The sequence below is a fragment of the Nothoprocta perdicaria genome, unplaced genomic scaffold (genome assembly GCF_003342845.1).
Source record: "Nothoprocta perdicaria isolate Ctin4 unplaced genomic scaffold, notPer1 scaffold_288, whole genome shotgun sequence".
In the NCBI taxonomy this organism is placed as follows: Eukaryota; Metazoa; Chordata; class Aves; order Tinamiformes; family Tinamidae; genus Nothoprocta; species Nothoprocta perdicaria.
This window is the reverse complement of record NW_020455519.1, coordinates 439,444-461,656: the sequence shown is the minus strand read 5'-3', so window position 1 is coordinate 461,656 and position 22,213 is coordinate 439,444. Positions and strand designations below refer to the sequence as shown.

The 22,213-nt window shown below is 45.4% G+C and overlaps 1 protein-coding gene across 1 annotated transcript in view; it reads right to left on the bottom strand.

Moving 5' to 3' along the window:
• Positions 1 to 4,056: 4,056 nt before the first annotated feature.
• PGM2L1 (phosphoglucomutase 2 like 1) overlaps positions 4,057 to 22,213 on the bottom strand; it is a 29,762-nt gene continuing 11,605 nt past the window's right edge. Inside the window, exons 3-14 of the mRNA XM_026041554.1 lie at positions 18,399 to 18,505; positions 16,887 to 16,971; positions 16,316 to 16,399; positions 14,619 to 14,812; positions 13,491 to 13,680; positions 13,070 to 13,164; positions 12,075 to 12,255; positions 11,579 to 11,672; positions 10,745 to 10,874; positions 9,278 to 9,467; positions 8,539 to 8,672; positions 4,057 to 7,133 (exon numbers count right to left, since the gene is read on the bottom strand). Coding sequence (XP_025897339.1) covers positions 7,031 to 7,133; positions 8,539 to 8,672; positions 9,278 to 9,467; positions 10,745 to 10,874; positions 11,579 to 11,672; positions 12,075 to 12,255; positions 13,070 to 13,164; positions 13,491 to 13,680; positions 14,619 to 14,812; positions 16,316 to 16,399; positions 16,887 to 16,971; positions 18,399 to 18,505 — 1,587 coding nt within the window. The 3' untranslated portion in view covers positions 4,057 to 7,030. The remainder of the gene's footprint in view (positions 7,134 to 8,538; positions 8,673 to 9,277; positions 9,468 to 10,744; positions 10,875 to 11,578; positions 11,673 to 12,074; positions 12,256 to 13,069; positions 13,165 to 13,490; positions 13,681 to 14,618; positions 14,813 to 16,315; positions 16,400 to 16,886; positions 16,972 to 18,398; positions 18,506 to 22,213) is intronic.

The following is a 22,213-nucleotide window of genomic DNA, read 5'->3' as shown; positions in this document are numbered from 1 at the left end:
GGCGCGTGGCCGACGGGCGCAGCCTGCGCTGTGCGGCGCCGCCGGCACTGCGCGGGGCTGCCTTGCTGCGCCTGCGGCCCGACGGGCTGGGCTGCGCGCGCGGCGATGGCGAGGAGGGCGGCGAGCTGGAGACGGCCTCCTACGTCTTCTTCGGCGTGGTGCTCGCCCTCATCGGCGTCGTCTTCCTCATGGTGCTCTACCTGAACCGCCGCGGCATCAAGCGCTGGCTGCACAACCTGCGCGAGGCGTGCCGCGACCAGATGGAGGGCTACCACTACCGCTACGAGCAGGACGCCGACCCGCGCCGCGCCGCCGCCGACGGGCCCTGAGCCCCCCGGGCTGCGACGGCGGCACCGCGCGGCCGGGAAGCCTCCGCTCCCTCTTCCCGGCGGGATGGAGCCTTCCCGAGACGGAGCAGCTCGATGCATCCGGCACCAAGGGCGCATGGGGGGACTCGGCGCGGACCCTCTCGTCGCTGCTCAGCAGAGCCCTGGGAATCTCCCTTTGGATGCACTGGAGCCTGGATGTGACTTTGACCGTGACTTTGACCATGTTTCCTATTAGATTTCTATTCAACGAGCGCCAGCATCGACCCCATCCATCTCCCTACCCCTCTCCGGATGCCAAGACCTGAACGCCAACGATCACCAGAGAAACCCTGCGAGTCCCAAACTTGCTCCATGTTTTTTTCCGCCCGTTTTTTTCTTGGCTGTCTCCCCCGGTGCAGAGCGATGCAGCCCCAGGCCGGCCCCATGCATGAGACCCGCCCGGGACCAGGGTCCCCCGAGCCCATCCGCTCGCCACCGCCTACAGCAAATATAGCGACGGCTGCACCCGCTGGTCTGGCTATTTTCTATAGGGCTCCTTGCAATAATTCCCACCAGGATGTGGGGCGGCGGAGGGATGCAGGCAGCGCCGGGATGCGAAACCTCTTTGTGGTTTAAGTAGAGGGCTCCGGCTTTGCAAATCCTGCTGCTAGAGCAGGATCGGGGGGAAACGAGATGGGATGAAGCGTCGAGATGGAGCGGGTTCCAACGTGATTCCCGAGCGTTTCGGGGGTGGATGGGCCCCTGGAGAGCCAGCGCGGGGCTGAGGAGCGGCACYTGCTGCAGGACGGTGCTTTAAAACCCACGGCACTCGGGTGCCACACGGGAAGCTTGTGGCTTTTGCGGCAGGGAGCGGATCACGCGGGGGCTTTGGGGTGCTCGGGGTGGGCAGGGGGGCCCGCAGGCTCCCGGTTGCTAGSAAGTTGGAGCAGTTTCCATGCGGGCTCATCCAGGTCAGGGAACAGAGGAGATGGAAAATTCCCTCAGAGCAGCTCCCGGTGCCGTCTGTGGCAGGGAAGGTTATCCCGGCAGCTCCGTTGCRGAATGGTAGGAGCAGCACCCGGGACGTGGGGGTCCCATGGGAGCCCACAAGGTCCTGCCGCAGCCCGGCTGCTGCTGGCAGCCACTGGGACCGCACAGTGCAGCTAAAGCCTGGTGGATTCTCAGGTGTCTATTATAGGGTTGTGCTCCCAGGCTGGCTGCTCCATCTGCTGGAGTTTTTCCCCCTTCTCCCCATCCAGTCTCCCCCTTCCCCCCTTCTCCCCTGCAGCCTCAGCTCCAGGGTAGGGGGACTCGGGGGACAGCAAGGCAGGAGCTGGCACTTTGCCCCCAGTGCTTCCAGGAAATGGGCAAATAAAAAATAGTGGCAAAAAGGCCCCAGCTCCCTCCCCTGGTGCCGAGCAGAGAAAATATTTCCTCTTTTTATTCTATGACAGCTTGGGCATTTGCACTTGCAGAACATCCAGGCATGGGTCGCGTAGCGACCTTCAGTGGGAGAGGCTGGAGCTGAGACCGTGCAACTCATGACACTTGTATTTGCCATTAGGRGTTGATGCTCCCGGCCAGGCTGTTTGGTTTTTACCCGGTTTCGGGTTTTTTTCTCTGTGCCGTAGGGTCCCTCGCGATCGTCAGGGGTTGGAGGGGAGCAGGGGGGCTGCGGCCRCGCGCGTGGTCCCTTCCCTGCCTGCCCAGGGGAATTTCATTAAATCCAGGAGAAAACCAGGAGCCTCCCGGCTTCCAGGGCACCTGGGCAGCTCCAGGGGGACGGTGGCACCGGCAGCGGGTGGCACCTTGCTAATTAATGGRGTTATTAAATGAACGGGTGCAAGGAGAAAGGTGGAAGGTAGAATCCTGGGGGATGCAGCGCGGGTGCAGGACACGTGCCAAGGGTGCAGGATCGTCACYGTGGGTGCAGGACTGTCACGGTGGGTGCAGGATGGTCACTGTGACACATCAGGAGCCACCTTCGGCAGCCGGGGACCCCGTCCCCGCTGCGCTCGGGCTCGTGGTGACATCCAGCGCCGGCTGCTGCAATTACAGACGGAGGCAGGCCGGGCTCTCCGCGGGCACCGGAGGCTCCTGCCACCGGCGCGCGTCTCATTCGCCCCTTGTCCCCAGGGCTCCGTGTCCCCACGGTGCTCAGGGGGACCTCTTGGCCCTGCCACAGCTTGTGGGGACCCTAAAATCAGCTCTTTTGTGGAGGATTTTAAGAGGGGGAGCAGGAGCCTGTTCCTGGGGTGGGATTTGATGGAGATAGGAGAGGAGGAGGAGGAGGAGGCTGCCACAGCTTGTGGGGACCCTAAAATCAGCTCTTTTGTGGAGGATTTTAAGAGGGGGAGCAGGAGCCTGTTCCTGGGGTGGGATTTGATGGAGATAGGAGAGGAGGAGGAGGAGGAGGAGGAGAAATGCCGGGCACAGGTCCCTCTCCAGGGCCTTTCCCACACGTTTCCCAGGGCAGCTCTTCTCCAGCGGTTGCTGGGTGCAGCCTGGTCCCTGCAAAGGGCTCCCAGCTCCTTGGAGGGCTGATGGGTCCCATGAAACCCATTCCTGTCCCCAGTGCCGGCCTGAGGGCTCCTGCCCGGCTGTCCCGAGGGCCCCGATCCAGCTCTCAATCCGCACCTTGGGTTGGAGCCCGGGGACCTTCTTCTCTTCCTGCTCTCGGACCTTCTTGGTGCCCCCAAAATGCCTGGGAAGGCAACAACGGTCTCCGTTGGCCCAAAAAGCCTTCATGGAGGCTGGGAATGTGCCCCGGGCAGGGAGCTGGGGACACAGGATAGGGTTTTTCCTTCAATTCCTACGTGATCAGAGGAAATAGGGAAGTATCCACGTATGTTTCGGCTGCCAGCTYGGAGGGCTGAGCTTCCGAGCAGCTTCCTTGGAAAACCCTGGTGTTCCCAGGGATCTGGGGAACCCCATGGATGTCCCCCCTCCACTGTGTTCCCTTTGCAAGCCCCCATGTGCTGTGGGGCTGCCCATGCGCTGTCACCTCCCGCACCTGCAGCCAGGTCCTTGTCCCAGTTTGTCCCCGTTTCTCCACGCCAGAGCCGCATGTTGTCCCCACGGTGTCGCGGGGGCAGCAGGTTCCTTCTCCAAGGCGGAGCTGATCCGACAGCTCCGTTTCCAGGCYGGTACCGCTGCGGGACTAAAGACCACAGAGGAGCCGGGAGCGATTGCTACTACGAAGAGAACGTTTTATTACTTAACACCACTTCATTCGGCTAAATCCACAGCGCAAAACACACAGAAATACTTCAGAAAAGGGAAAATTCTCACTCCAAGTTTCTAATATGCCCTAATCTTACAGGAGACCAGACGCTGGAGAAGCGAGAGCAGGAGCYGCGACTCGATGGGTGCTAGGCAAGAACACGGTACCTTCCGCTCCTGAGCTTCAGTCGCCAGGTACGGAGCTGCTTTGGGACACGCAGCAGGAGGAGGACATAAATCCTGGGAATTTGGGATCAGGATGGTCACCAAGGCATCACCAAACAGCTCCCCTCTCGTACTTTGGGAACGCAAGAGGGGGAAAAAGATAGAAACGTTGGCTAAGGTAGCTTTAAAATTAAAGGGATCATCCGATTAATTTGCAATTTTGTTCATCTTGGTTCTTTTTTTGTTGTTTTAAAGAAATGGCATTTAATGCACGACAAAAATTAGGCTCAGCCTGGTGAAACGGGGCGACCAAACCTGTGGTGGGGCTAAGGGCTCTCAACCTGCAGCAGCCGGGGTTGGGTGGGAGCATCTCAGCCCCTTCTGCCCTGGAACTGGTTCTTCCATGTCCCGGTTTTTGGATCCTAGACGTCCTGTAAGCCCATGGAGTGCAATGCGACCAGGCTTGGGAATAACACACGCACACGCATGCTCCAAAGGCTCTTCAAAATTAAGGAATTAAGGAAAGCATCCGGGCAGGATGCCAGCCACCGCATAGCTGAGGGACASAGACCCAGCCCGGCACATCCAAAAGGGAAAAAGACCAAAATCACTCTGGATTTTATCAAATGCTAAAAATTAAAGGAGAGGGGGGCTGGTTACAGCTTAAGTTGCTCATTTGGTGCAGAGCAGCCTCGGGAAAGGTGCGTGTTCTCCGGCAGCGGCACCCAGAATCTGTTGATCTGCCTGTTGATCTGGTACCTGCCTCCTGCTCCGGCCTCCGCAGCTTTTGTTCCTCTTGGAAAAGCAGCCAAGAACCGAGGACGACCGAGCGAAGCTTGTGCACAACAAAGTCCCACAAACTCGAACACTGCATATGCCAAAGTCACGGAGCAATGAAGTCAGAGCAATACAGTCCTCCACGGTAAGGGAAAGGGGGCRAAAAGGAAATGGGTTCTCCAAACGGAACAGTATAAATATATCAAACAGTTCAAATACAATAGGAAAACAACGGTAGCAGCAGTTTTCAAAAACAGCAATAGTTATTATACCCTTAGAATACATTCAGTATGTTGTGCCTGTTCCTGTCCTTCCAAACGCACTACTACAGCCCTACCAAACTGCTCAAATAACAAGGGCCTCGGCCCCAGGTACTTAGCTGCTCAAGTCTGCTTTTAATAAAGATTTTCAGCCACCAAGAGTGGCCCCTTTCAAAATATAACCCTATTTTTTGCTCTRTGCTACATTTACAGTCCTGGCCTATGGATACAGAGCAGTTTCCTGGGGGAAAAGAGCAGCTTCCTGCTCTTTGTAGGAGCAAAACGTAAGCGCAGACAGGGGCCTCGTCACACACACATGAAGCTTTTAACGGGGTTTAGCTTTGTTCAAAACCTGTCTTGTTCTCTTCTGAACTCTAYTGAAAAGCCAAATCACTCCAGGCCTGGAGGCACCTGCCAGGGAAACAAACCATGAAACCTCCTTTGCCTCCAGCGGAGCGAGAGCAGGATCCAAACCCGCACTTTTTTTGYGGGAAATGAAGGCAAAGCAGCACTTGGAGAGCGGCCTTCACACCCCCGGGTACCTCTCCAAAGCTGTGTAATATCAAAGCACACTCAGAGCTTCAATGCTTTCATCTTCCCAATACTTGAGTCAAATATACAGTCGAGGAACAACAGAAAAAACAACAGTCTTTTTTGGCATTAGATACATCTCACTCAATTGCAGAGCCACGTGGAAATATCTTCTCTTAAAATAAAAAAAAAAAAAAATAAATAGTGGTGACAAATAAGGATTTGTGCAACACGCCTTCTGCAAGACACGTACATTCACATATAGCAAAATACTTGACCATGGTTATAGTGCAAAGCTGCTGTCAGCAAGAAATACCCAGGACCCACTTGGACATGGAAACCTCGGTGCTCTTTAAAGCTGTCTGGGTGCAGGGCATACAAACCGACTCCTCTGGCACCAAGCTGTAAGGGTATAACAAGACAGAGGAGAAATTGAGGAGATTTAACCATAGTGGCAAATTAATGCTTTTCAATAAGTGCATTTTTCAATATAGGGTCCAGTTGCGTCTGCTGATGGACGTCCTGATCAGCACTCACCTTGTTCTGGAGGCTTCTGTTAGGAATTTAGTAGCACACGTTAAAAAGTTGAGCAGTATAGTTTTTCTAAATAGGGTGTTTTGGGCAAAAGAGCTTTCACAGCTTCCCTATACCAAAAAGTTGTTTTTTTGAAAAATGAAAAAATAGTAGCATCACTTTCTACTCAAGCAAAGGTAGAAAAGAGATGATAAAGAGTAAAAATTTGCTCTAAGTGGTAAAGATCAGTAATATTTGTAAACTGCTCTTTTAACAGAAATTAGTTTTCAAGGTGAGACAATAAAAAAAAGAAGTCAAGGGGGTCAGTGTCTCACCTCTGCTCTCCTCCACTTCTCATTGCAAGAGCCAGAATTCCAGTCATGAAAAATAAGACAAATCATCAACTGGCATCTTCACAAGTGACTGAATTCCCAAAAGCTCTATTAAAAAAAGTTCCAAGTTCCTTCAGGGATGGGAAAAGGTGGACACGAACGATTCTCTGGCCTGCAGTGGGCAGAACAGGTCGTGTAGCCACAAAGTGAACACGTTTCTACTCGCCTGGAAGCCTCGCGCAGGCCCGCCGTAGCTCGAAGACCAGGCTGCAAGCGGAACCGCGCGCGTCGCCACTATGGTTGTGCTGTCGAGTAAACATTTCAAGATACACAGAGGAAAGCCACAATGCACCAAGAGCACCTTGAACAACAGAGAGTTACTTATGCAGCTAAAAAAAGGTCCTATCAGAACAACATGCCTCAACAAGAAACCCTAAGCACTGAATTCTAGTTTCACGTATCTGTAAATTAAGACCTGTAACGATGACACCCACGTTCACGCACAACAGCTACGAAGAAGCAGAAAGCTTTTTTTGTCAGTTTGGGGTGCTCACTTCCTTCAAACACTAGGAGCATCAGATTTTAAAGATTTAACACACAGAAGAGTACTGGGGACTAGAAGTTAGCTTAAGATGAAGCCCAGTAGCTCCTATGAGGTGGGTGCTACAGGAGTTCATTCCCACTGGTGTAATTCAATTAGTCTTTTGGTCAAAGGCGGCAAAATTCTAGTTAATAAATTCCCCTCCTTCACTTCTTTCTTGTGTGTTTGTGAGCCCAGATTTTGGTGAAAAAGCTGACAAAAGAACTCTGCTTCTCTACAGGCAGAAACGTAGCTGTTTGAACACGCACCCGCGCTACGTGGCGTCCTGGTGTGGGTTCCACGCGGCGAGCGGCCGCGGCGCCGCCGCCACGAGCCGGGGCTCTAAGCAGAGCGCCAGATCAGTCYGTTCTTGTCGGGCTCGAGGAAATTGGCAATCAAGGCTGCAATGAGCTTCCGCAGCTCCTCTTCGAGGAAGGTTCTGTCACTAGAGAGTAAGCAGAGGACAGAGGTTAGATTAACACCCAAGCTCCTACTCCAGAAGGACAAGATCAGATGGATGGAGCGGCTCAGAGGTTGGATTAACACCGAGTTCTTACTCCAGAAAGGCAAGATCAGATGGAGCCATGGAGCAGCTCTATGACTTTTAATACTATTGTTGATTGGAAAGACTCCAGTTTGCTACTGTTTAGCAGACATGAACAATAACAGACAGTAGAGGTCTCTCCAGCAGAGAAACCCAAACAGAGGAGCTGGTGGCTGTAAAATTGATGCAGGAAAAAGCTCTAACACACAGACTAGAGGTTGAGCAGAAATAAGCACGAGCTACTAATGGAAGTGCTAGATCCCCCCATCCATCCTGAAGAGACTCCAGATGCCCCGTGGACTCTGTTTTACAGCGATCCCTTCCCAATGCAAGTGCCCAGATATTTTTTTTTTGAATAAAAAGGCAAAAACCTGCATTTGCACAAGGAGCAGCGCCCCTGAAAGAGACACATTCCTGTTCCACCCCTGTGCATCTCACCAGAGGAACTAGRTCTGGTTTTAAAGAACGGGCAGGATTCATTTTTTATTTATCTTTGCTCTGCTCGCTTGGGAAGTGGTATCACATTTGTGCCTTCCAGGTCACCATTTCTTTTTAAAAAGCACCCAAAGCCACTAGAACAGAACTGACTTTTCTGACACTCAGCTTTTAAGAGGAAGCCGAATGGAACAGCTTGGAGATGTATTTGCAAAGCCATTACAGGGAGGAGTTCAGCCTTTGGGGCAGCTGCAGCATTTTATGCCTTGAACAACAAAATCTTAGAAATGTTTCAGACTCATATTTCAAATTATAATTGCCACTACTCAGAGCTRTTACTGAACTTAAAGGTCACTGTACGCTTCCCAGTTACCAGAATGAAGATCAAATGCAGCAGTGACCCAAAGTCTCTCTCAGCTGCTTTCTCTTGGATATTTTCTCCACTSCTGTTACACATTGAGCCCCGTTTGGGCACTTTTTAAGCTGGTGAATCCAGGGGCTTCTCAAAAGGAGAGTGACCTCTAGTTATTATCTGTTAACTCAGAGCAACACAGCAGATGCCCAAAGGCAACAGGAATCCACTGGGATTCGATCTGCTGCCAGCAGCGGGGCAATTTCCTGACATTTTAATTCCAAGGGAACAATGAATGGGAGGGAGGACACAACTCCTCTGCAGCAGCAGGTGCCCAGGATTCAATTCCAGCGGGATCAGCAGGCACATCACCTTGGCCAGTGCAACAAACACTCAGCCAAGGCTCAAGGTTTCCAAGTGGGCAGCAGAGAAACCTTCTCAGGGGGGAAGCCGCGACCCGGCCCCGTCCTTTGGGAGGTGAGGGGTGGTGGTGAGGGGGACACGCGGGGGGCTCCKGACCTCTGCTCGGGCGGCGCGCACATCTCCGCGTAGTACTTGATCTTGGGTTCCGTGCCGCTCGTGCGCAGCGTGGCCACGCAGCCGTTCTGGAAGGTGAAGGTGATCATCTGGCTGCTTTTGCTCACCGGCAGCACCTGCGCAAAGCCCCAGGGGACACAAGAGCAACTTTGTAAAGAAAACACTCAGAATATCCACATTTAAATAAACATGCTGAAATCCCACGTGTTTTACATGCACCTTTCAGGTCAACAAACTGGAACAAGTCGTTTTAGTCTAATGGACAAGCCTATCATCTCTATTAGACTCAGTACTTCAGTCTATGGGACTGCCTCCTGCTTCCAGAGGGATTCCAACACTTGGAAACAGACCAGAAGTTCAGCCTCCAACTTACCAGTCCTTAAAGCAGATGATGTAGCCTAATGTGCCTTAAAGCAGATGCAGCATTTTGAAGCTTACCTGGCTTCAAATGCTGCAACTTGGAGTTGCAGCAGCATCAAATTCACTTAGACTAATAAAGATCACTTACCAATATAGCAAAAAAGGCAACAGGATAGCCAGGCCATGTCAAATTTTAAGATTTTCCCCCAGGAAACACTCTTAATCCGTGTGTAACAGAGCAAACTAAGTTGATATCCCATTTGCTGGACATCACAGCATCTTTCTGTTAGTTCTTGGGGTATTTAACCCTCAAATCTCTTCAAAAAGTGAAGATCTCCTGCCAAAACACTTCCCCACTCACCGATTTCTTGTTCGGTTGGCTGCTATCGTAGCCAGTGGTAACATCTCGCACGTGTAATATGTTATAATCGCCACAAAACTTGGGGTAAGACTGAGGGCCCTCGAAGTTGCGCAGCCTTTCAAAGAGCCTTTTGATAGTAGGAGGATCGTAGCACAAGAAATAGGAAGTCTTTGCTATATGATATCCGTACCTACGAGCAGAAGAGTTTTACAGTTACAAGGGTCAGAGGTTTTCTATGCACTTGTTACCCAGGGGAAAATCCACTTTTGGAGAGAAAACAAACAAATAAACAAAAAATGACCAGTAAAACGAGATAACACCAATTCTCACAAGGGTGAGAAGATTTGTATGCAAGTGTTTGGCCTCTGAAGCAGACCTAGTCATATCCCTCCCCATATCTTGTGGTACTTTTAAGTGCAAAGGTTTTGCTTCCAAAGAAATAAAAGCCATTGGTTTGAGTAATGCAGCCTTGGCAGCCATCAGGAAATTAAAATACAGCACCTTCCACATCAGTGTATCATGAAACTGCATTTCAGTTAAAATCGTCAAAAAATGACTACAGTAGCTGTGTCGGCAGCCACAGTAAAAATTATGTCAACAGTTTTTGAGAAAGGTGTTTTCTAAGCTAAAACTAACYTCAGCAACTTTAAACAAGCTCTCATGACAGGGAGATTTCTGATTTCTGCAGACCCGTCGGTGCAGCCTGCAGATGTCCTACATCCCTGTGCAGCTCTTGGCTTTTTCATTTCCACAGAGCCTAAGGTATGTAAACCTGCAGGATCGTTACTTGGATCTACAAGCAGGATAGGGAAATCCCATTTATTTTGGCATAAATCATAAAAAGTGGTATTATTTTGCAAACTACTTCAGCAAACTGATTTTACCCTCTGATCCTCTCACATCCACACACTTGTTAGCGCCAAGACTCGCGTGTCCAAGGAGCCATAATAAACAACACGGGACACAAGCTGTCCTAACCCTCAACATTCCTTCCGGATTAATCCTGATCAGTGATGACAAACCAGTTCTGGAAGTATCTTCTACAGAATYCCACCATGGTTGAGGTTGGCAGGGACCTCCAGAGAGCATCTAGTCCTACCCCCCTGCTCCAGCAGGGACACCCAGAGCACGGGACACCCGTTTGCAGCCAAGGAAGGTTGGGAAGGTCTCCAGAGCAGGAGCCTCCCCAGCCTCCCTGGGCAGCCTGTGCAAGGGCTCAGGCAACCTCAAAGCAAACAAGTTACTCTTTGCTTACTCTTACATAACTCTTGATGGATACCAGGTAGAAAGGGCTCTTCATTCCTTTGGGATACATGGTCTTTAAGTGGTACTTGTAGTACTGAAGACTGTAACTTGTGGTTGCACCTTCATTGAGATAACAGCCAAGGGACATACTAAAAATATTTTCTAGATGATTTACAACTCAAAAGGGTAAAGTGGAATGCAGGAATGAAAAATACAACTTACGTCTCGTATATCTCAATGAGTTTCTGTTCTAGGGTTTGGTTCTTGCTTTCCAGGTAAGCTGCCATTTCAGCTATGACCACAGCAGCACTTACACCATCTTTATCCAACACTGACGTTCCACACATGAACCCTGGAAGGAGAGAGCTCGTTGTGGAAAATTAAGCTGACCTGCTACTGCAGGCATTTATTGGAGTGAAGGTTCAGTCCTCTAATTGGCCAATAAACCTAAGTTACCTTTATTACTGCATATGAATTTCTCTCTTCTTAAAAAAATAAATAAATAACTAATTTAGAGATTATGAGGCTGGGAAGATATTTGCTATCATCTGCTCAGGACAGATAACATCTGCTGTCTCTGGGAAGCTCTCAGGGCAGTGCTAAACTCAAGTACACACTTGTTTTCTGCAAGGCCCTAGGCAATCATAAGGCCATTTAATAATTAGTCCTCAAGGTGGTAACTGGTTAAGAACAAATCTTTGGCTGATCTCAGTTAAGAGGCTAAGAAGAAACTTAGAAGCTTAAGAAGCTACACAAGTAGTTTTTCTCTGGCACCTCAAGACCATCAACTTGTACCCAAATCAGGAAACTGCACAGAAGCAGTAGCAGAATGAGCTTTGATTGAAACATTAATTGTTAATACACCATGTTTTTATGACAGGAGATGTGTTGATGTGATAACAGCAAATTACCAGCAAAATATCAGCAAAATAAAGCTGATAYTCGGCAGCAGAAATCAAGTGCTTTGGGGTTTCTTTTCGCAACTATGACCGCTGCTTTACAGTCCCATTCCCCCACATGCTTCTCAACACTTAGAAGTTATGCCAATATACACACCAATAGACTCTTCAAAGGCAAAGAGRACTTCTTTCCCATTATCTGAGAGATCTTTTACTCTACTTCCAATCCATTTAAAACCAGGGAGTGTTTCCTGAAAAAGAAAAAGGCAGCACTACATAAACCTTTTCTATTCAATTTTAAGTCAAACAAGAAAGTGTGTCTGATTGGTCAAATGTAAGCCCTGCTCTTCCACCTGTCTTCTGTTCTGATTTTTCAAGTAAAATCAAAGTTAAAACCTACCAATGAACTGGGCATCTGAAAGAGTATTTTGTAATTTGTGCATGTTTGTCACAAAACCATTAAAAAGCTTTTCATTTGTGTAGTAAACACATCAATTCCACAAGCYCACATTCTCTCACACAGAAGAATGTATCTCTATGGAAATAACYGAGATAAACGCATCTCATTACATCTGTAACTCTTAATTTGTGTCACCCATTATGGCAGAATTTGCTCTGCTGAGGAAACAACAAAWCAAAAATAAAATACTTACTTCAAAGTGGAATCCTTCTTTAAGTGCAATTGCCCTCAAAATCTTAGAGGAGACTGTGGTCGCTAGCATGTAAACATTCTTCACATCAGCATCTTGGGAGCAGTTTTCCTTCCAGCGAGAAAACATCCACCAGCCAAACAGAGCTGCCATCTCGTTGCCAGTGAACACCTTCCAGCAGCCACTGCAGACAGGACAGAACAGAGCAGAGCTTTTTCAGGTCCCCCAGGAGCATCTATTTGGGGAGAGGTGTTTTCTGCAGTCACTGGACCAGGAATTTGAGCAGACTACTGGCGAGCTACTCTAAAAAAAGAAGCCATGATACTAACAGGACTCCACATTTATCACATCTCGATGACTAACAAGCCCAGTGCAAGCTCTTGGCAGGCAAAGACACCAAGTAAGTTTCCTTACTATCAACTTTGGAACAGCTTAGGCCTTTTTAAATCATCAGACACAGGTAGAGCAGCCTAAGGTTTTGGTTTTAGGCAATACCTGTGCTACTGCACATTACGGACAGTTACTTACACGGTGCTCAGAATTTGGGCCTGTTAGCAGGAAAGAAAAATAATTTTTATTCAATATGAAGGATAAAAAAAGAAAATCACATCATTAACTATCCCAAAGCAGCATTTGCTTGTCTATTAGAAGTCAGTAAACAGAGACAACAAGACTTCACTGTCTATAACAACCACTCAACATTTCAGTGAAGTTTTATCTGGTTGTTTACTGGGATACTGTATCAGTATCCCAATATTTGAAGTATTCCACCCTATCTTTTCCAGGTTAACTGATTTTACTTGAGCTTGAGCTTCAAAAAAAAAAAAAAACTTGAGCTACAGTAAAGGATGARCCTAGCAAGAAAAATATCCCCATAGCTAATTTGCAACAATAAAGGGTGGTTTTGAAGTGCAGATCTGTCTGTCCTGTTGGAACATTTAGTGATTTTCAGTGCCTTGTCTTCAGGAAGAGATAAAATAAAAGGCCTCATTACTTACTTCTGCTGCTCTGCCACTGCTAATCTATCTGCATCTGGATCTGTGGCCACTACTACTCTGGCGTTTTCCTTCTCTGCAAGCCTCAGGGACAGCTCCTGGTGGGAGGAGGGAAAAAAGACACAAAATTGATTAAACTCATAGTCATAGTGCTTATTTACACTACACAGTAAAAGAAATCTCACACAGATTGCCCACTGCATTAACACAGCTGGAAGCAAGTTGCTCCCTTTGTTTTTGTCACAAGATCATACTCAAAGAACAGAAAGCCCAAAGAAATATAAATATATATATATAAAAATATATATATGTATATATATATATATATATTTTTTATATATATATATATATATATATATATATATATATATATATATATAAATTATATATATATATATATAAACAGAAGTACAAACAAAAATACCAGCACAGATTCCCCTTCTTCAGGATTTGGGCATTTGACAGTAGGGAAGTCTGGATCTGGATCTTTTTGTTCCGGGACTGGAATGGGGGGCTGGAAGCCGAACGCTTCGAACGCCAACTTCACGTAGTCGTGTCCAACTCCGTGAAATGAGGTATGAACAAACTTCAGGCTGGTTTGCATGTTTAGCTCCCTGAAGAGAAAGGAAAGTAACATTTTAGTTGCCTCTCAACACTGCCTTCATGTGGAAAAGCAAACTAAAAAGAAGACACAATTATATGTTGGCCTGTTCTGCTGATTTCAGCAGCAATTTCCAAGAAAGAAGTGAAATGGGTGTATTTGGACACTCAATAGAAATGGCTGGTTTGAAGCTTCTCCCTGTAGAAGAYAGAGTATTTACCTTCTACTGAGCTGGTTGTAAATCTTCCCAAACAGAATCATTAACTTCTATAACAAACCTGAGCTCTTCTACCATCCTGAAGATTTTACTCCAACTCTGCTCCACCTTCATTGCTCATTCTGCTGTTTTCTTCAGCCCTACGTAACCATTAATCATTTCATTGCTATTTCACYCTGCAGATCTCCCTCCTTTGTTTTGAATCTCAGTATTTTATTATTTTGCTTTTTCCCACTCTGAGCACATTCATTTGCACATCAGGGCTCATAATTGGGTGCTTTAGTGTAGCTTGGTGTCCAAAGACAGTGACTGCCCAAAGGTTTGTGTCTTAAACTAGCCACTTATTGCAGAAATATGATCTAGTCCTAATGACAGTGACCATGGAAATTATGGCATAAAACCAGGAAGACGACTCTAAATTCTTCCCCCAATGAAGAGCACCAAATAACAGCCCGAATGTCCCTGGTAGGGTGGAGCACCCAGCTTCTGAGAACCAAAAGGCAGAAATCAAGTCATTGATTTGTGCCAATGAGGCCCTACATGTAGGCTAGAAACCATGAAGCTTCTGGAAGAGACCTCAAGCCCTAAACCCAAATCAAAAATGTCTGTGTATGAAGGCACCTTATAGCTTAGTACTAGAATCTACATATGTATCTCTCAGCACTCAATTTACTGGGTGGCATCCCACAGCTCACTTATCTATACTGAAATTATATTTTTATTTCATACAATACCTATGGTAACAGATCTTCTTCAGATCTTCCATGTAGGAGTCACAAATTTTCTTCAGAGGATCTTGTCTAAGGGGGCTGGTATCRACCAGATTCTCATTCCAAGAGCCATTCCATGGTTCAACACACTCTTCTATACATTTTATAATTTCCTTATCATGAGGAGATTTGATCTGGGCTCCATTTTCCCAATAAACCTAGGAGAAATTTAAGGAAAACAAAGTAAAATTTTATTACAAAGATAATTAACTTTGCAAATTGTTTTAGAGAGACTTCAWGTGTTTCTAGCTTCTTAAAATCACCCAGAAAAGACCCCTAACAGACAGGCTCAGCTCTCAAAAGCCTTTTGGGATCACACAGGTTTATGATTTCAGTTAYGTAATGATTGCTATTCAGCAACACGACCTACTTTCAGAAATGTTGTTTTTCCAGCTATTATGGCTGAAATCATCAGCACATGAGAACCTGGTGCTAGGCACTTGCATYTGAAAGCATTGTGCAGAGCGTAATGGGAGAAAAATGTTATTTTCTGCATAATTTCACATTCCTTTTAAAAAAAAAAAAAGACAACTTGTTTTCAAAATCAGAGCAAGACAGATAAGCAGCCGGCCAAAGCACATTTTTTTTCCCCTAACAACTGTAATCTTTCAACTAGAAGCACTATAAAGCCTCAAAAAAAACATCTTTGTTAAAGAACTATCAAGATGTCTATTTTCCTGTAATTTCACTTCCAATCGCAGAGTCAAGTTCCCAGTGCGGACTTTCTGCTCAGAACAATCTCTCTTTTGCTGACTGCTGCCTTTGATGAAACCCACAGGCACACACAGTACCTTTACAAGGAGGATTTTGTCATGTTTAGTTAAAATTGTCCAAACCTTCAGAGGTCGTTCAGTTGCCAGGGGAAATAGTGRAACATAAAAACTTTTTTGTGTGTATGTGAAAAAGAAATAAAAGATACCCTGACAAAAGTAAAATGTTTTTTTCTATCAAAAGACAGAAATATAAATGAAGCACTCTGAAAAAAATGATGTTTTATTTTCTCATGCATTTGTAGAGCTGAAGTTCTTCACAACTTATGCCAGAGGACAAGTGCAGCACAGTCACCTCCCCATGGGTTATTCATAGGCAGTGTGATGCAATTTGTATTTCCTATCACTACCAGGACTCACCGCCTGTTAAACAAGCTTCTTCAAGGCTACATTTAACTTTTATGCTTAGGTTTCAGTTCAGATGCTCCAAAAGTTTTTTAAAAAGGGAGGAACAACCCGCTACAATGCTTCCTAATCAATGTTTGCTGGTACAGATCACAACACTGCTCCAAGTTTTCAAAAGATGAAGATGAAAACTAAGCTTCGTGTCCCTCATTGCCTATAGAAAACATCTTGTAGGGAACACGATAATGATTTAAACAGTTTTAACAATCAACTATTAAACTGTCACCACCTTCAGCACAGTTACCTACTGTGATGACCAATTAATTTATGAAGTTCTTGTTCAATTTTGATTTCATTTCTAAATTTAATAAGCATGTTACAGATTGTTTGAGCACTTCTCTAGCTGCTGACTGGACTCTATGGACTCTCACAGACTTGGGCCCGAGACACCCAAGCAATGTCATTTTACATGCCAGTATGAGGTGAAAAAATAAACATATAATTGAAAAGTCTCCCAAGGGATGTTCCTTCAAGCCTGGGACTTGCCTTGTATCCGTTGTCCTCCTTCCGGTTATGGGATGCTGTGATCATCACTCCAGCAACAGCTTTGAGCTGCTGAACAGCGTAGGGCTGGTGGGGGGAAAAGTCACATCAATTAAACCACAGATGTGGCAGGTGACAAAAGGATCATTAAGTTATTAGGACAGTTTCCTCAWAGGATGGAGGAGATGTGGCTCTTAATGTATCACCAGCTCATTTGAAAATTGTATGCGTGGCTCTTATCAGTCCCTAAGACACTTAAACTTGTAAGCGTAGAATCAAATAACAGCAAAAGGTGTCACCTACAACTCATATAGCAAAGAAAAAAATTCATATAGCTCAAATATCACCCCAACACAGCAACACTTAAGTTGAAAAGTGATTCTGTTGACTATCTGCACCCAGAATTTAGTGACGTTCTTTTTATAGTCTCCTTGAAGAGCCAAGTGCTCCCAACGTCCCCTAGCTTAAATTTGGGAATTTGAGAAGAAAATTCCTAGTTCACATTTTCAACAAACCTTCAAGTTCTCGCTCAACTACGCAGTTCACCAGCACAAAAGAGGTGCTGACAACTCACCACAAAGGGCGTAGGGACGTACGATGAAAAGAAGTACACGGGCACATCTTTAGCCAGCAGCACTGCTGCAGTGAGCTTGGCAAGCCTGTCAAGAAAAGAAAGCAGCACTGGGTGAGCCCAACTCCCTGTGACAATTGAGGAGCCACGTGGCATTTCTGTAACCTTCATTWCATGCATCTCCTCCTTCCCTCCGGTGTTTTTTTTTTTTTAATTACACTAAATTGTGCATCCCACAGTGTGCACTGTCTATACATACAGTTTTCAGGTTGCAGCGTGTGAGATGAGTTCTCATTTTGCCTGAAGAGCCAAGGCAACACTCTAAATTAGCCAGTGATGTTAAAAGCACCAGCACGGTTTGACSACCACCCAATTTAGAAACACTTACAGCACCTGCATTTTTAAATTGTCCTGTTAAAATAATTTTTTCCTTTTGAGAAGCAGGCAAATTAATTCTCTTTCACCTAGCAGCTTGATCTTTTCAAGTCAGGCACACACAGCTCAGCAGCTAACAAAGCCTTGCTCAGAGAGGCAAAACAGATGAGAGGTTACACTGAAGTTTACTTTGCTCATTTATTTTTACAGACAAACTTTAATACTTAATTTCTCATTTTACAGAATGAGTTTACTATAACAGTCTACCTTTCAGTTGCTTAGAATTTCACTACAGTACCTATTAAATGTAACCTGAACCACTTAAGAGCCTTCCAGAGCTCTGCTGGGAGCTGAAGCTGCTGAAGTTACTATGGCTTGTATTTCACAGGTGGCTTATGCCAACTGTGACTGCCAGGAGCTCTGCCACCTCGCTCAGCATAGGGACTGGTGCAAGAACCAGGCACTAGAGCCCATGCAGGCACAGGGAAACGTGGGTGCACTGGGAAACGTGGGTGCACAAGCTCATTTAACTGAACACGCGTTTGTGGCAGCCCAATTCCATTTTAAAACTTGTGTAGCTCTGGGTCAAGCCAAGGAGATGGAAAAAAGCTTGTGGTTAAGAGCTGCCCTTCTCATGTGAGAAAATTCAAGTGAATTTAAGCTGCATTTTGTGAGAAAAAGTAAGAATGTGCCACTATGAGGTGAGAATTCCGAGCTTTGTGAGGCTGAAAAGGAGCATTTCCCTTAAACTCCTACATTTTCAAAGCTGTGTATAATCCAAGCAGCCTGGATAACAGTACGTGCAAATCCAATATAATGTTTACAGCCTTTACCCAAAGGCTGGTGGATAATGGGCATATAAAGATCAGACCTGAAAGTCTGGACATGCCTCTCGGTTGAGCAACCCTCTCTTTCCCCTCCCTGCAAATACCAGTTTCCTATCATGTAAGTTTACATTTTCAGCAGTCCAATTATGAGATTCCCAGTGCAAATCTTCATTATTATTGAAATGGGCTAAAGAGAGGAGGAAAAAGCATGTGTAGTTCATGACATAAAAGCATTCCCAGAGAATGGAATTCATATTTTGGTTCAAAGGCACAGTTTCATTTCTAGTCTTGCAAATGTAATCAATACTCATACTTCTTACTGCTGCAGTTGCTGGTCACCTGACCTCGTGTATCATATCCAACAACAAAGCCTCTCTGCTTAAAGTCCGAAAAACACCCCTCAAGATACTTGTAGATGCCCTGGGGAAAGAAAGATAGGAAGAGAAGGGAACAGTGAGCTTCATTATAATACATGCAAATATTAAAAAGCATCTTTTACATTCAGTAACATCATCATAAATCATAAACAGAAAATGAAAACATAAATCAGCAAAGACTTCAGTGACATTCCCAGAGTATATTTTTTTCCCCCCAAGTGTTCACTTGGTAGTGGATGTTTTCTGCTATAATCTGAGGAGCAGGCAAAAAATGCTACTGCTTGTGAGGGTGCAAACACTCCTGAGAAGCCAAGTTTATACAAGGACTAAACAGTTTTTCCTCCCTTTGCTGAAAGGGGTTTCTGTGATGCCATGATATGGRTCGGGGTTGATGTCACCAATATTGGACATCATGTCCAATGCCCTTGTACATTGGTGCAACCCTGTTAGCTCGAGGATTCTGCATCACTTTCTTCTTCATCCCTTACTTCCAAATGGGACAAGTCCCAAATTTGGAGGGTTTTTGAGCATACAGCGACCTCTAATGCCAGCAGCCTTCTATGTCTCCCAGCTTTCTATTTCCTCCTTCCTCAAATACTCCTATTTTTGTTGTCAAAAACTGCATTGGATGATGCATTAAAGTATTACAAATATTTATACTGCTGCACAATTCAGGTAATACTTCTAAGCAAAATTCACAGTATGCTTAGAACAGATGGCTCTTGTCTACTTCTGCTCCCTTGTATTAATTAACGTTACTTGTCCAGTCCCCTATGATTCATTTCAAAAGAAAAATAAGGGAAAATGGTGGGATTAAGGATGCAATGCAGAAATTTTGGGGGGATGATCAAAGAGATATTAACAGCTTTATGAAGTCCTGTATTTAGAGCTTTCAACTGCTTTTGAGCAGGAAAATCTAGGCTTTCTGCACACGTTTAGGAGCCACAATCATCAGRAGAGTCAAAAGTAACTTCTAGATAATTTATGTCTTTCTGAATTTAATTTTACATGGTATCAGTCAATATATAATCATGCAAATGGAAAACAGCTTGCATTGAAACATGCATCTTTATTATGATTTCTTTTAATTAAAAAGCCCATATYTGATTACACTAAAGTCTATTTTGAACAACCACTTATTCCTGCAGCAGAAAAACACTGATTTGGAGAGGCGAGGTTATCCCCTTCCAGTGAAGGTTCAGATAAGGAACTTTTCTCTGAGTCTCATTAGACTCTGGAAGAAGAGGACTAGAAATACACAAATGAGCAGATTAAAGCTGGTGTGATTCACTTCAAAACCAAGGTTTTATCTGGGTCCCGGAGACTCCTTTTGCTAACTCGAGTGGCTGCTTCAATAAACAACTAAAAATAGAAGCTCTACAGGGTGAGCAAGGGAGTCCCAGCCCGTTTGCTGCTTTGGGCCACCTCCGAGGCCCAGGAACCGAACGCGGAGCGAGATTCCCTGCTGACCAAAGCGAAACGCTGCCCTTTCTGCCAAGGCTGCCTATGAGTTGCCCAATCCACGCTCCATCATGCCTTCCAGAGACCCAAAACACAGGGGTAGCCGGCAACTGTAGGGCACTTGAGCCATGAAAAGCTCCAAATTCAACAGATCACACAGATTTTTCCTTTGCAGATTTGTTTAAAGCAACATCAAGAGTTGTTAGATTTCATTCTTTGTTGATCTCTCCAGCTTACGCCCTCAAAATCCACTGGGTCCTTGTGCCAGAGCATTAAGTTTTGCTCACATTGCCCCAAWGCCTACAGCAGATTAGTTTAGCCCACAAAAAGTCAACGAGGCCAGAAACGAAGGCAGTGTCACCTCTTCAATATAAGAGGTTAGAAGCCTAAAGCAAAGTTTCCATTAAGCTTGGGACTAAATGGAAAAGGAACTAAGAATGGTAAAACGCGAGTTTAGTTTTTAAAGCCAAGCACTGAGCTCCAAAATGCYATTRCTCTTTCTTYAAACGCACGGATAAACATCAGTTATTAGAATTTCATTTTATCAAGGCAAATTTGGATTGCATTTGTCCARTCTTGGTACTACTACTMTATCAAACAGCTTTAACAGAGTTTSACAGGTTTGATGCTTGCTGCTTTACTCTGATTCAACAGAAAACAAATTATTACATTTTTATCTATTTAGGGACTTACATGAGAGTATTAGCCAGTAAGGAGAGGATTATTTTACAATGTTTTAAGTAGAYGGTATTACAGTGACAGATTTTAGTAACCCTTCATAAATCATGTAATAAAACATTTTATCTCGGGGCTGAAGTTCCATTCATAAAAAAATAAGCTGATAACGCAGATAAGATTTAATAGCTTTATCATAACGAAAACTGTACTTCTAACTGATATTCTAGGTATATTAAATGGTTAAACATATACTGTAGTTCCCCAAATCTTTCATAGAAGGGTGYGGGCAGATAAGGTGTCGCGGTCTAGTTGTTAATACCCCCAATTCAAGCCAATTTGTATTTGATTAGTATGTTCCCAAGGAAAGGAACAATGGAACATCCACTTCCTAACTCATGCCACTGTTTTCAAATGAGGTTTTTAACTGTTGTACTCAACTGTTTATTGCCTAGTAGCTACCGCAGAGCAAGGGCAGGAGTGTCTATCAAAGTCAAGAATGAAACTTGAACGTAATGACTACCCGAGATAAAACAGTATTACAGCTTAAAACGCGACACAGAGAGACCAAGTTCCTTGAGAAAGGGTTTATAAAGCTACCCTGAACAAAACAGCTTCGTAAAAGAACAGCAGAGGTGACTAATTCTTATATAATCAAAAAGTTGATTTACTCGGATAATCGACTTGCATAGAACTCACGTTGCTTGAGAGAGAAGCAGGAGGATATGGGCAAAAGTCAGGTCATTTTCCATCCCTCTTCTACCACACCAGAAAAAGCCATCCCAGAACACAGGAGGGTACAAAATATTTGAAGAAGCAAGTCCAGAAATTGTTTTTCTGGTTGTTAATCAATTTAAATAGCAAAYCAAAGCAAATCAAAAACGGGTTGAAACAAAGTCAAAACTTCACCTTGCATGAAGAGGCACCTCATMAAACCCTTTCAACTTTATTCCTAAAACAAAATCGCCCGGGTTACCAGACTAGCTGTTATTGCCCTGAACCAGCTGTAAGACTAACAGCTCCAGGTATAGCTGAACACAAAGATAATTAAAAATATGAACGTGCTACACTTAGTCCCTACTGCACCTTGCAGCAGGGCTACGTTCCCTGGACACAATACACAGCTATTGCAAGGGCAGAGTTGAGAGCCAAGCACCCAAGTTAAAGCTCCAAGCACCCAAGTTAAAGCTCCAAAGCTCCGTGTATATCCAAGTCCAGAGGTCCATTCCAAAGGATTCTCCCACCAATTTGGAAGAACTGGTCATCAAGAAGGTAAAACAACTGCTTACGCTGCTTTTCTAGCAAAGAATTCTAATCCAAATGTGCAATATTAAATAATAAAAAACATATGAATCAACCACCTCTGATGCAGCGATTTGGGTAACATGGTAAGTTTGAGAGATTCACTTCCCACCTTCAATAAATTTAACTCTAGTACAAAAAGCTACAATAATGCCAATATCACAGAATCATTAAGGTTGGAAGGGACCTCTAGAGAGCATCTAGTCCAACCCCCTRCTCCAGCAGGGACACCCAGAGCACGAGGCACAGGGTGGCATCCAGGTGGGTTTTGAAGATCCTCAGAGCAGGAGCCTCCCCAGCCTCCCTGGGCAGC